This window comes from Biomphalaria glabrata, chromosome 4, assembly GCF_947242115.1.
Source record: "Biomphalaria glabrata chromosome 4, xgBioGlab47.1, whole genome shotgun sequence".
Taxonomy (NCBI): domain Eukaryota; kingdom Metazoa; phylum Mollusca; class Gastropoda; family Planorbidae; genus Biomphalaria; species Biomphalaria glabrata.
The window spans coordinates 21,103,567-21,118,018 of NC_074714.1; the positions used below are offsets into that span (position 1 = coordinate 21,103,567).

General features: G+C 36.6%; 1 protein-coding gene across 2 annotated transcripts; it reads right to left on the reverse strand.

Annotated features, from left to right (window-relative positions):
- Positions 1-205: 205 nt before the first annotated feature.
- LOC106059706 (uncharacterized) lies at positions 206-12,278 on the reverse strand. 2 transcript variants are annotated; one of them, XM_056027208.1, is made up of 5 exons: positions 12,123-12,278; positions 10,868-10,962; positions 8,498-8,740; positions 5,779-5,937; positions 206-1,037 (listed from the first exon to the last, which is right to left on the reverse strand). In XM_056027208.1, the coding sequence occupies exons 2-5, from the start codon at positions 10,932-10,934 to the stop codon at positions 775-777; spliced, it is 732 nt and encodes a 243-aa protein (XP_055883183.1). In that variant the 5' UTR covers positions 10,935-10,962; positions 12,123-12,278; the 3' UTR covers positions 206-774. The 2 variants fall into 2 exon arrangements, with proteins under 2 accessions (XP_055883183.1, XP_055883184.1); XM_056027209.1 differs by having other exon boundaries at positions 12,039-12,262.
- Between the last annotated feature and the right edge of the window lie 2,174 nt (positions 12,279-14,452).

Below are 14,452 nucleotides of genomic sequence, written 5' to 3' on the forward strand. Positions count from 1 at the left end.
TAGTTTAATTTAATAATTTAATTTTTTTTCCACTTGGGCGTCCCCCCAGTCGGTGTCTCCCAATGACGCCACTGATATTTATTTAATGTATGTATGCATGTATTTTGTATACTATAACATTCCTTTTGTAATTTTTTCATATTTATTCCAATCTAATTTATAGACTATGGGATAGTATAAATCATGTACACTTGAGGACATCACGTCTGCTGCGAGTTCTATTTTATTAACGAATAGATATAGAATTGATATAGTTATAGAATTAAAAAGCAGCAGCATTTATTTAATATTTTTTAAATGTAAGCCTTCTTAAATAAAATTAACAAATTATCTGTTTAAAGTGTGTGACACATACAATGCCATTAAAACACACACATGACACACTTGGAAACTCATACACACGCAATACTTTTGCACTGACATAAACACTTCAGCATACTTTCCCTTCTATTAATCTTCCTTTCTCTCATTCTCTCTCTCACTCCATTTCAGACTAACTCTCCCCCCCCCCCTCTCTCTCTCTCTTTCTCCCTCTTTCTCTCTCTCTCTGATATAATACACTTAAACAAAACTTAAAATACATTTTCAATGACATTTTTTGTTTGATTCGCGATTATTTCAGTAAAATTTTTCCTTCATAATCTGATGTTCTGTTTTGATGTTCTGTTGCAATTGTTTTTCAGTTTTATTTCTAAATAATTGCTTTTTTCTTGATGACCGTTTTAAGATTCGAGTAGTGCTATTTTTCAACTAAAACTTTTTTCCTCGAATCCTTTAGAACTGGCTGTAGCCACCTTTGCCACCCCTGCGTCTGCAGATGACCACAGTGACCACAATGATGACGACGAATACCACAAAGCCCACACTACCCCCCACGATGGCCGGGAGGTTAACGCTGATGTCAATGTAGGGGCCGTGGTTGTGGCAGCCGGTGGTCTCGTCCAGGTTGTTGCCGCAATCATTGTAGCCGTTACACTTGAGTGAGTCGTCTATGCAGGTGTCGTAGTTCTGGCAGTCAAACATTTGATAAGGACAGTCTGCGAAATTCAAGGATTATAATTCATCAATGTATGAAACTGAACAACTCAAGATGTTCATTACCTTAAGACACGTTCAAATTAAGTTTGTCATTGATGAACTATCTCTAGCCAGGTCAAATCTTAAACATAAATATTTTCACGAACATTAGAAAAACAAGATTACGAAAGGATTTTTGTTTTACACAAACTCTGAGGCGGCCCCGAATGTATGCCCATGGATCCGCGTTTATCAGACAGTTTGACTGTGACCTAAACCAAAATAATTGTGACTCGTTTTCAAGCATATAATAGTGAGTCCTCATTTTATTGTAACAACACCAAGACTTGACACAGAGCTTCTTTTGTTTTGGATATTCCTGAACGATGGCTGTCTGGTTGTGTGGTATGCACTCCTCGCTGTCCTCTTAAGCGTCTCCTGTTCGAACCTTACCCGACCCCATTCCTGCAGAGGTTTTAGGCTACGACTTAATAATCTAAGTATTAATGGTCATTTTGGATTGATTAAAGAATATCCCGACGAAATAGTCAAGAAATGATTGAAGTTCGAGATCTTGATCTCTAACTAGATCTAATAATAATAATGATAATTATAGCTACTTTCATGCTTATAGCTATGGTCCAATCTCATTTGTGGACCAGTTGGCGGGGGAGGGGGGGGGAAGGTTTTCCGTGCTGCCTGTAGGCGCTCAGTAAACACAACTTTTCTCGAATCGCGTGTCGAACCTCTAGCCCCCTTCATAGGTAGGCAAGCCAAAACAAGTTCACTTAGCCTCTCGACCACGCTTCCCACTTTCCATATACTCTAAATCTTCTTATAAAACTATATAGCCTAACTACGAATCTAGATAGAAAACTCTAGATCTAGATATTAAACTATAAAAATTAAATGCTTTATTTTCGGAAAATAAAAAAGTAGCCGTTGCATCGGAACTTCGAATGATCTAAAATATCATGATGTCCAATTTTTATTTTATTTTCTAGTTTCTGAGATCTAAACCGGACGGAAGGACGGTCAGACAGACAGACCACACAAAACTAATAGCGGCTATCCCCCTTTCGGGGGCCATTGAAAAAGATTCCTAAAATAACCTTATTGATGAAAGTGAAATTGTAGGCTGCATGGATGAAAGGAGTTGTGGACAATGATGACCACATTACCCCTCCCCTCCCGATTCTAGCGGGTTTCTAATTTATATAGAACTAGCCTGGCATTACCCGAAGCCGATACATTCATATCTATTAAAAACGAAAAAAGCGATAGCTTTGTTAAATGAATGGGATTATAAAGTGAACAATTAAACGAAATAACTTTTAGTACGCGATTCATGAATGAATATAGATCCAGGCCTATCTCAACCCGGCTTCGCAGCTTTCGTAAACGAATGCAGTCTATTAATAATGCTTTAGAAAACCAAATTTGAATGTTTATTTGATCAAAATAGGAAATGAATGGACTATAATTAGTAGTTTAGTATAAAACTATCTGTGCTAAGAGAAGTTTTATCATCTTAGAGTTGAATTAGAGTTTTAGATCTAGGGATTATAAAGTAAACAATTAAACGAATTAATTTTTAGTTAGCGATTCATTACGGTATTGTCTAATGAAAGAATGTTTGTCAGGAAATCTGCAGTCACATATATAACGAACTAATTAATTCAAAAAATGCTTTTGAAACACAAAATTGAAGGTTAATTTTATTATATATTAAAATCAATGGATCTTCTTTTGTATTTTCATGTGTCAAAGTAAAAAACTATCTGCGCAAAGTGTATTTCTAAAAATTAGATCTAGGTCTAAATCCTTTCGATCTTTTCTATGTCAACATTGTAGACATGGCCTAGATCCATAAAATACTATAGCTGTAATAGAATTGGACAACTTTTTTTTTAGGGTCTTAAGTTTGTTTTAGGGCTACAATACATACACTAAGGTCTAAGTTGGTACCTAAGAAACATTCCTGCCAAGTTTTATCAAGATTGGTCAAGCGGTTTTGATGTCTATAAGTAACATACATACATACATACACCTCACATTCTACTTTATAGTATAGATATATTGATTCTCAAAATTGAAAACAATTTATTTAAACCTTTAAAGATTTTTATGTTATTATTTTTGAATAAAAATAATAACAATACAGACACTATCTTATTATTTTCAGTCTAAACGGTTATAAATTTTTTAATAGACCTATCACTATTTGTTTCTGATATTTGAACCACATCACAAACACATAATGAACTCATCATAAAGATATCACAAACATGGATACAGTGACGCAATTAAAAAATTGCATTTCTGTAGACTGGAAGGAAAACTGAATCCACTTTCTTGCGGCTAAAGTTTAAAAAATTAATAGACTAAAGGAGACGAGCAAGAAGGAGCCAGTGATCCTCAGATTGTAGCTCACTGCTATATTTTATCAATCCAGTGATGCTGCTGATTGCTAACCCCATCCGTCTCTCCATATGTATCCAATACTTGTGTGGAAAGGAGAACATGTGAGCAGAGAACAGAGGGGGGGGGGGGAAATTATGGGTGACAACTCCTGATTCTCAGGCTGTTATCCTAAAAACTCATAAGTCTTATCGATCTACGACAGAAGTCGACCCGTAAAATATTTCTATTGTTCTTTATGAAAGAAACGTTTTTATTTTAGCAATTGACATTATGGACCATTATCATACAATGATCTATAGATATCATGGGCGTAGCCAGGGGGGGGGGGTTCTTGGGGTTCAACCCCCCCCCCCGAAATGAAATCCCCCCCTCGGGGGGGGGGGGGGGGAGTCGGAATTTAGTGACTGATTTTTTGCTTTGATTTTGTTTATTTTAGGTGAGATTTTAATACTAAACCATCACTTGCCCTAGCACAACCAAAGGGGTTTTGAGTTTAAAACCCCCTACCATGGGGGTTCGAGTTTAAAAACCCCTACCAGGGGGGTTCGAGTTTAAAAACCCCTACCAGGGGGGTTCGAGTTTAAAACGCCTACCAGAGCGGTTCGAGTTTAAAAACCCCTACTAGGGGATTTGAGTTTAAAACCCCCTACCAGGGGTTTTGAGTTTTAAACCCCCCTACCTGGGGTTTTTGCAGTTAAATCCCCCTCTTCTATAAAACAAAACAAAAAAAAAATGCAAACGAAAATCCCCTAATTCCAAGAGCACAGTTAAGGAAGATTTTGATTTTAAAACCCCGTCTAAAATTTACGATAAACCCCCTCTTTAATATAAAAAAAAAAGCTAATTACGCACTCAAAATGTTATGAGCGTAGCTAAATGGGTTTTGACTCAGTTTTGAAGGTAAAAAATACCTCTTTTTAATAATAAAAAAAAGCAAATTATACACTAAAAAATGTTATGAGTGTAGTCTATTGGGTTTTGAGTTTAAACTCCCCTCCAGTGGAGTTTGAAGCTAAAAAGTACCTCTTCGATATAAATAAAAGAAAATTACTCACACTAAAATCTATGAACGTAGTCAAAAGGGGTTTTGAGTTTAAATCCCCCGCCATCTTTAGTGTAAGAAAAAAAGCAAATTACGCACTAAAAATGCTATGAGCGTTGCCGAAAGGGGTTTTGAGTTTAAACCCCCATTCAGAGGGGTTTGGTGCTAAAAATACATCTTCAATATAAAAAAAAAGCAAATTACAAACTAATATTATTTGAGCGTAGCCAAGCCAATCGGGGGTTTTGAGTTTCTTCTACAGATGGCTTTTTTTTAAAGTTTAAAACCCCTCCAGATGGTTTTGTTTCTAAGATCCCCCTACAGAGCATTTTGAGGTGGAAAACCCCCAACAGAAGATTTTGACGATAAAACTTCTCTTTTCGATATAAAATCTAAAGCAAACTACAGTCACTTAATTCCAAGAGCGTATTCAAGAGAGGTTACACATTTTTACCAGTGGCAGGGCTCCATTAATAAACTGCAGTGAATAGTCATCTACCGAAATCGAAAAACACTAAATATAGCTTAACAAAGATGGCTAAGACAGATTTCAGGAGTCAGTTATAGAGATCGGATCTAAATCAAGGAAATCCTATGCCGAACTGGGAGTCGACCCCTTAGTAAGATTGTGAGAGAACGACGCATGAGGTTTGCGGGACATGTTATCCGACAAAATGAATTACGCATAAGAAGAGTTGCAATGATATCCTAGGACAACTTGACGCCACTCATTCATGGAGGTCCTCATGGTAGGTGGGAAGAGGCTTCAGACATTACCAGTGACAGATTTTTATGGAAACTGCTTGACGTCAAATGCTCCGAACGGTGTGGGAGGGTCTAAGTCAGTAAGAATAGCACATTAGGTGTTTGAAATAGAACTTTTTAATAGCAGGAAAATGCACTGTAGATACCTCAGAATATGCATTTTGTTGGTTTTCAATATCAAAAATAGTGCTTGGAGGCGGGGCTTCGCCCCGCGCTGGGGGAGCTCCTAGCGCTCCCCCAGACCCCTTTGCTAGTAATGTCGGGGAATCTACAATTTTTTCACTAACTCATGGAAGAACCTATTCTAGGGCACAATAAACGTCTTCCGAAAGAATGAAGGGTCAGAATGTAATAAAGATTATGTACACACACACACACACACACACATAAATACATATAATTTTTTTTCCCGGGGGGGGGGTCGGGGGGGGGGGGAAATTCACTCCCCCCAAACCCCCCCCCCCCGAAAAAAAATCCTGGCTACGCCCATGATAGATATTGTTATAGTCAATGTCAATACTTCTACTTACTATTATTGGAGTACTTGCTGGATACTTCCGTGAAGATAATGTCCAGATTGGGCGCATATATATAGCTGTATTGCTGCCAGTTGATGACGGATATTGTGTTTATGGATCCAAGTCTGTACTGACCATAAGGCACCGAGTAGCCACAGTAGCCACGATAACCTGTACAGGAAATGTGTCCACAAATGAGTGTCACATTAATTTCAGAGTAATTTAATTTTAAAAATTGTTATTTTAAACTCTATATCGGAGCTACCTTACCATTCAAAAGATATGTGTACACATCATAGCTCTGAGCAGAAGTGGAAATGCTAAAACTATTGTGTAAAAGGGAGACATCCATAGTGAAACAAGATTGTAAAGGAGAGACATCTATAGTGAAACCAGAGGGTAAAGGAGAGACATATATAGTGACACAAGAGGGTAAAGGGGAGACATACATAGTGAAACAAGAGGGTAAAGGAGAGACATCCATAGTGAAACAAGAGGGTAAAAAGGAGACATATAGTGAAACAAGAGGGTAAAGGAGAGACATATATAGTGCAACAAGAGGGTAAAGAAGCGACATCTATAGTAAAACAAGAGGGTAAAGAAGCGACATCTATAGTGAAACAAGAGGGTAAAGAAGCGACATCTATAGTGAAACAAGAGGGTAAAGGAGACATATCTATAGTGAAAAAAGAGGGTAAAGGGAAGACATCTATAGTGAAAAAAGAGGGTAAAGGAGAGACATCCATAGTGAAACAAGAGGGTAAAGGAGAGACATCCATAGTGAAACAAGAGGGTAAAGGGGAGACATCCATAGTGAAACAAGAGAGTAAAGGGGAGACATCCATAGTGAAACAAGAGGGTAAAGGAGAGACATCCATAGTGAAACAAGAGGGTAAAGGAGAGACATCCATAGTGAAACAAGAGGGTAAAGGGGAGACATTTATAGTGAAACGAGAGGGTAAAGGGCAGACATCTATAGTGAAACGAGAGGGTAAAGGGCAGACATCTATAGTGAAACAAGAGGGTAAAGGGCAGACATCTATAGTGAAACAAGAGGGTAAAGGGCAGACATCTATAGTGAAACAAGAGGGTAAAGGGGAGACATCCATAGTGAAACAAGAGGGTAAAGGGGAGACATGTATAGTGAAACAAGAGGGTAAAGGGGAGACATTTATAGTGAAACGAGAGGGTAAAGGGCAGACATCTATAGTGAAACGAGAGGGTAAAGGGCAGACATCTATAGTGAAACAAGAGATTAAAGGGGAGACATCTATAGTACAACAAGAGGATAAAGGAGAGACATATATAGTGCAACAATAGAGTAAAGGAGAGACATCTATAGTGAAACAAGAGGGTAAAGGAGAGACATCTATAGTGAAACAAGAGGGTAAAGGAGAGACATCTATAGTGAAACAAGAGGGTAAAGGAGAGACATATATAGTGCAACAAGAGGGTAAAGGAGAGACATCTATAGTGAAACAAGAGGGTAAAGGAGAGACATATATAGTGCAACAAGAGGGTAAAGGAGAGACATCTATAGTGCAACAAGAGGGTAAAGGAGAGACATCTATAGTGAAACAAGAGGGTAAAGGAGAGACATATATAGTGCAACAAGAGGGTAAAGGAGAGACATATATAGTGCAACAAGAGGGTAAAGGAGAGACATATATAGTGCAACAAGAGGGTAAAGGAGAGACATCTATAGTGAAACAAGAGGGTAAAGGGGAGACATCTATAGTGAAACAAGAGGGTAAAGGATAGACATCTATAGTGAAACAAGAAACACTTGAGTTAGTTAAGTCATAAAAGAGTCAGTTAAGAGTTGAGTCACACTAGGGTTAGTTAATTCTTACGAGAGTCAGTGGAGTTATATGAAAGTCAGTGGATTGAGTTATCTAAAAGTTAGTAGCATTATCTAAGAGTCAATTGAGAGCTGGCAGTCATTGGACAGTCAGTTATGACGTGAGTCATTCACTTCATCTGGAAATCATTTGCGTTATCTAGAAATGTTAAGAGTCATTCGTTAGATGAGTCGACAGTTGAATCAATCAAGACGCAAATATTTGATATTCTGTGGTTCATTGTTACGTGCTCATCGTAGTGTCAATGTGGAATGGTGCGAATGCGTGTTGAAAGGAGAGGAGAACCAAAATGGAGCAATATAAAACAATATGGTGTTTACAGTGTTAATTAAGATTAATTATTATTTATGTCGTTTTTGGTGTTAGTGAATGGCTAAAGAGTCTCACTATCTAATAAGATGTAACCTTCACCTGTTATAGTTTTTGTTTCAAACTAGAAACCAGTAACCTACAGAACGTTGTTATTGTAAGCTTCACGTTATAAGGATGGTCTACCTCCACTCCTACAACCGCAATCAAAGGGAAAGTCTATTGATCTACGCAACTGATTGTTAATGGAGCTCGTTCACCAATCGTAAACAAACAACATTTAGCCACGTGACAATATCGATAAAACAATGAAAATTACGTATCACGTGACAGCCTTTATGGATTACGTAATTTGTATAGAAGATATAGAGAACCACGTGGCAAAATGTTGTTTATTTACGATTGGTGAATGAGGTCCATTAGCCTAGCTTTCTTTTACGCAGTTAATTCATACAACATATGTACAATGTTTAAGTATGTTTACTTCATCATAGAATGATCTCATTACACTAGATGGGCAAACGCTTGCTACTCATTCTTTACTACATAGGTAAACTTACCAAATTGTGAGGAGCCATCAGCAGTCAGTTGAATGGACTCATACTGACAGTTTCCGGAATCGTCGTAGTAGTAAGAAGTGGACAGGTTGAAGCCGAGGAACGAGGCCACCAGCCTATTGCCGCGGTTCGGTCTCAGGATCAGTGTACAGTTCTGATTCGGGTTAAGGTAAGTCTGAGACCTTACTCTGACCTTGACCTCCCGGTCGACGAAAATGGTTGAGCCACAGTAGTAGGTCAGGTCATCTGGAAAAGTAAACATTAAATTGTGCAATGATGACGCATACAAGCAATACATTTTATAGAGGTTTTAATTCTATAGCCGATAGCTATAAAAGGATAATTATTTTGGTGCACAATGCCACACTATATAGGAAGTGTGGCTGAATTATTCATTTTAAAAAGTGATATTTTTGAGCACTTTATGACACCGTAAATCACGTTCCCAAGGTCTTTTACTTGTAGAAGAAAGTAGTTTTTATAAGTTTTTTCTGTAGATTCCTTGATGTCGCCACTACATTTCTCCATAGCACGTTCTAGTCTTTTCCTACTTTCATTCCTTAAAGAATATTTGACAAATTCAATTTGAAAATCTAAAAAAAACTAAGCAAAGATGACTTTACAGTATTTAGAAATAAACATGAAAATCTATATTATTTTTCATCACAGAAGAATTAATCCAACGTCAGTGTGTTCGTGCCAAGGTGTGAGTTGTGAGTAGTGAACCTGTAACTTTGCTTTTGTATTAGAAACAAAGATAGTTTGAAACATTTTGGAGCCCTGGGTCACAACCGAAAAATAAATAAATAAAAAACAAGCAAAATATAAAAATGCATAAAAAACTATCTAAGAGGAAAAACTCCACATTTACAACTATCTCTCAGTGATGTTGAAACTATTTTTCTTTTCGATATCAAACAAAACAATTAATTACCAATTATTAGTTAACTCATTGTGTAATATTTTAATTCATTCATTTTTTTGTTACTTACAATTAGAGTATATTAAAAGTTTTAACTTGATCCGAGATTAGGTGAGGGAAAAAAATTATATAAAGGGGCAAAATCACCAAATATTAAGTCACATCTCTGAATACTGAAGGATTGATTTCTTTTGTTGGTATTAAACAAAATAATTAATTACCAGTAATTATTTGACGATTTGGTCATTTTTTTTTTATCCGTTCATGTTTTGTTAGGTGCAATAAATAAATGTTTAAAGTTTAAACTTGATCCAAGAATAAGTTATGGGAGAAACTACATGTTTAACATTTTTAACAGACAGACTTAGGCTTTGTTAAAATAATAATAATTTACATTATCCAGTATCTTTAACTATGATCTGAAAAGTAAATGTTGACCATTAATTTCATATTTACAGATGTGACTCTCATCCACTGGAACGAATTTTTATGCAAAAAAGAGTTTGACTTGATGTAGCTACACATACCCGTTGTGCTCATCTCTAGCAATGCGTTCCTAAATCAGTCCCAGTGGAGTGATGCCAGAGTGACGTCAGACAACACGTACGCAGTAGCCATTTTGTTTTTCTTGAACGATTCTAATTTTATTCCGAACTCTGAAATGCGGATGTCCTGGTTAATAGGCTTTCAAGGAATTGAAAGGATCTCCTTAGGGTCTCGCCTATGCATCTAGAGGACAGTGGTTTCCTGCATTTTAGTCAGCAGTGTGCATACGTAAAATTGCAATGTAACTTCAGCCTCGAAGGTGGGAATCCCAATGTGGTTGCGAAATTTGCACACTCTAAGCAAGGCTTGGCTAGAACTAGTTTTGAAATACACGAGCTAAATTTTTTTTTAATTTTTAAATGTTATTTTTTTGTAATCCTGTCACATTTTTACGTCTCGAGAGACATTCTTTTTCAATGTGCAACTTCTCGTGTGGCTAAAGAGGCCATAGCTGCGGTCACTGTTTGGACATCTGTCATCACCAGGCGCTGTTGCACTTTTACCCTTCTGTCTAATTTCCTGCAGTTAGGACCCTTCCTTTATGCTCGATGGCCATGGGGATCCATCCAGTGCAACTTTTCCCAAACTGTTGGTGATTTTAATGAGCTTCTTGTCGCGTTGGCATACATCAGTATACCTTAAAAGCGGCTGACCAGCGGATCTCCTGCCTTGTATTTTATGTTTTGAAGCAATCTTAACATAAAATATTATTTTTCTAATTGTTCCTCTGTGGCCCTAAAGTTGAAAACTCATCTGAATAATGTATTCTTCATAACTGACTTACGATGTTTATTTTTTTAAAATCACTTATCACTAATAGCATTAAAAAGTTTTGTCACGTTTATTATGTTTATAGTTTTTTTTTTCCGATGGATTTAATAGGTCAAGGAATGATTTCAACTCACAGATTGGAGGGTAATACTGAGCACTGGCAAGTGACAGCAGACACACAGACAGGACCGAAAGCAGCATTTTGATATTCAAGTGTAATTCGTAGAACCTGTCAAAAATATTAATCATGGAAATACTTAATACTTACTGTAACTGATTCTTTTAAGTAAAGCACAATTTAAAAAGAAAAAAAATATTTTAGGAAAGTAATCCACTAGACTTCACTTCAAAGCAGTACAAGTTGATAAGAGTCCCATATGATACATGACATTCTGAAACATCTTTACGATATAAATTAGGACTTTACGTCAAAATTTTGATTTCAGTCATTGTCTTAATTACAATAAATCTCCAGTAATGATTGATAAAGCATTCTTCTCTTCTCTTTTCTCTTCTCTTCTATTTTTTCTTCTCTTCTCTTTTCTCTTCTCTTCTCTCTTCTCTTCTCTTTTCTCTTCTCTTCTCTTTTCTCTTCTCTTCTCTCTTCTCTTCTCTTTTCTCTTCTCTTCTCTTTTCTCTTCTCTTTTCTCTTCTCTTTTCTCTTCTCTTTTCTCTTCTCTTTTCTTTTCTCTTTTCTTTTCTCTTTCTCTTTTCTCCTCTTTCTCTTTTCTCTTCTCTTATTCTTTTCTCTTTTCTCTTTTCTCTTTTCTCTTTTCTCTTTTCTCTTTTCTCTTTTCTCTTTTCTCTTTTCTCTTTTCTCTTTTCTCTTTTCTCTTTTCTCTTCTCCTTTCTTTTCTCTTTTCTTTTCTCTTCTTTCTTCTCTTTTCTCTTCTCTTTTCTCCTCTCTTTTTTTTCTTGCAAGACCGTTGAAGAAATTTTTCTTCGTCACCAGCTTTCTAAACAATCGTATAAAATTACTGGGCAAGCCACGACAATTTCTTACATTTAGGCTAATGAGCTCCACATCTCATTTATACTACTTAATAAATTGGTCCGTACCTTCGACAGCTAGCCATCCTCTCAACATAGTCCCGATTCGAAACAGAATTTTGTGTAACTCGTTATTCTTCAAATCTATTTGAACACGGTACGTCTAATCACGCTGTCTTCTTAAGATTGTTCAATCACTACAAAACACTTCAAATTACAACAAATCACTACAAATTGCTACAAACCACTACAAATCGTTTTTTTTTTCACCAGTAACACGGTTTTTTGTTCTAAAAAAACAAAAATATGATTTACCTGTGAGTAAGGAAATGATCAGAATATTAAAACCAGGATGGCTAATTCAAAGATACATCTAGACTTTTATTTTATGTTACTTACTTGGTTTCCTTTCAGTAACGACCACCGACTTATTTATTGTTTGTCAATCTATTTCTTTTTTTCACTTATTTAAAGAGAACAACTTATTTTATATGGTTTAAAGCTGCAATGTTATCAAGGAAAGTTTGGGCTTGGACTTCACGTGATGTGTTCTATATTTAGTGACTTGTGTATTTTTTTTTTAAGTGTAGACTTTGTTGTGGATGTAGGATGTAGGATGAATAGTTTGTATCAACTCTGACCTCTAAATGTTCCTTTACCGTCAGGTGCAATAGATAAGTTTTATTTGTGATCATTACATTTCTATAAGTAATATTATATTCGACATGGGCGTAGCCAGGATTTTTTTTCGGGGGGGGGGGTTAGGGGGGATTTTTTTCGACCCCCCCCCCCGCCCACCCCCACCCCCCGGCGAAAAAAAATATTTGTATGTATGTATGTGTGTGTGTGTATTTAATCTTTATTACATACTGACCCTTCATTCTTTCGGAACACGTTTATTGTGCCCTAGAATAGGTTCTTCCTGGAGTTAGTGGAAAAATTGTTGACTCTCAGCCATTGTTAGCAAAGGGGTCTGGGGGAGCGCTAGGAGCTCCCACCAGCACGGTGCGGAGCCCCGCCGCCAAAAGCACTATTTCTGGTATTGAATGCCAACAAAATGCATATTCTGAGGTATCTACAGTGCATTTTCATGCTATTAAAAAGTTTTATTTCAAAAACCTAATGTCCTAATGTGCTATTCTTACTTACTTAGACCCTCCCGCGCCGTTCGGCGCATTTGCCGTCAAGCTGTTTCCACAAAAATCTGTCACTGGTAATGTCTGAAGCCTCTTCCCCCTGCTCTGAGGACCTTCATGAATGTGTGGCGCCAAGTTTTACTAGGATGTCATCGCAACTCTTCTTATGCCTAATTCATTTAGTCGGAGAACATGTCCCGCAAACCTCATGCGACGCTCTGTCACAATCTTACTAAGGTTCGGCATAGGATTTCCTTGATTTACACCCGATCTCTATAACTGACTCCTAAAATCTGTCTTAGCCATCTTTGTTGAGTCACAATTAGTGTTTTTCAATTTCTGCAAATAACTATTCACTGCACTTTATTAATAACAGGTAGAAATATGTAACCTCTCGTGAATACGCTCTTGCAATTAGGTGACTGTAGTTTGCTTTAGATTTTATATCGAAAAGTGAAGTTTTATCGTCAAAATCATCTGTTGGGGGTTTTAAACTAAAAAATCTCAGGACTTATTTGGGTTTTTTACAATTCAAAACCCCATTTAGCTACGATCATAGACTTTGGTAACTGTAGTTTGCTTTAGAATAATATTGAAGATAGAGGTTTTCCACCACAAAACGCTCTTTAAGAGGATCTTAAACTCAAAACCATCTGGAGTAGAGGAGTTTAAACTCAAAACCCCCAATTGACTTGGCTACGCTCAAATAATTTTAGTGTGTAATTTGCTTTTTTTTTACATTGAAGATGTAATTTTTAGCTTCAAATCCCGCTGGCGGGGGGTTTAAACTCAAAAACCCTTTGGCTACGCTCAAAGATTTTAGATTTAGATTTTTTTTATTGAAGATGTATTTTTTTAACTTCAAACTCCACTGGAGGGGAGTTTAAACTTAAAACTGAGTCAAAAACCATTTAGCTACGCGCATAAAATTTTGAGTGCATAATTTGCTTTTTTTTTCATATTGATGAGGGGGTGTTTAAAATCAAAATCTTCCTTAACTGAGCTCTTGGAAATTGGGGATTGTCGTTTACATTTTTTTTGTTTTGTTCTATAGAAACGGTAGGGGTTTTAAACTCAAAACCCCCTTGTAGGGGTTTTAAAATCAAAACCCCCTTGGCTGCGCTTGGGGCAAGTGATGGTTTAGTATTAAAATCTCACCTAAAATAAACAAAATCAAAAGTAAAAAATCAGTCACTAAAGTTCGTTTCCCGTGGGGGGGGGGATTTCATTTCGGGGGGAGGGTTAACCCCAAGCCCCCACCCCTGGCTACGCCCATGATACACAAAGCATGTAGGTTATGAAATATTTTTTTTTTAATTGGCTTTTTTCAAAGCTGATACCAACTCGCTCTCTCTGTCTGTTCAAAAGTTTGTACAAAGTTATTTCTCTCTCATCCATTCTCGGATCAAGGTGAAATCTTTTGCACAATTATTCACTGGCATAGACAAGACATAAATCAATTTTTAAAAATTACCGGATATAATAACTGATAACTGATAATTAATTATTTTGTTTGATACTAACAATAATTATTTATTGCATGTAGCAAAACACGAATCATTAAAAAAATTATTAACCTATTAGTCATTTAAT

Bases quoted from the DNA above. Each gene is read 5' to 3' on its own strand.
- LOC106059706 (XM_056027208.1), bottom strand. From the start codon at position 10,934: ATGCTGCTTTCGGTCCTGTCTGTGTGTCTGCTGTCACTTGCCAGTGCT. The intron at 5,938-8,497 runs GTAAGTTTACCT...TTTCCTGTACAG, and splicing joins TGATGGCTCCTCACAATTTG to GTTATCGTGGCTACTGTGGC. The intron at 1,038-5,778 runs GTAAGTAGAAGT...TGAATTTCGCAG, and splicing joins CAGCAAGTACTCCAATAATA to ACTGTCCTTATCAAATGTTT.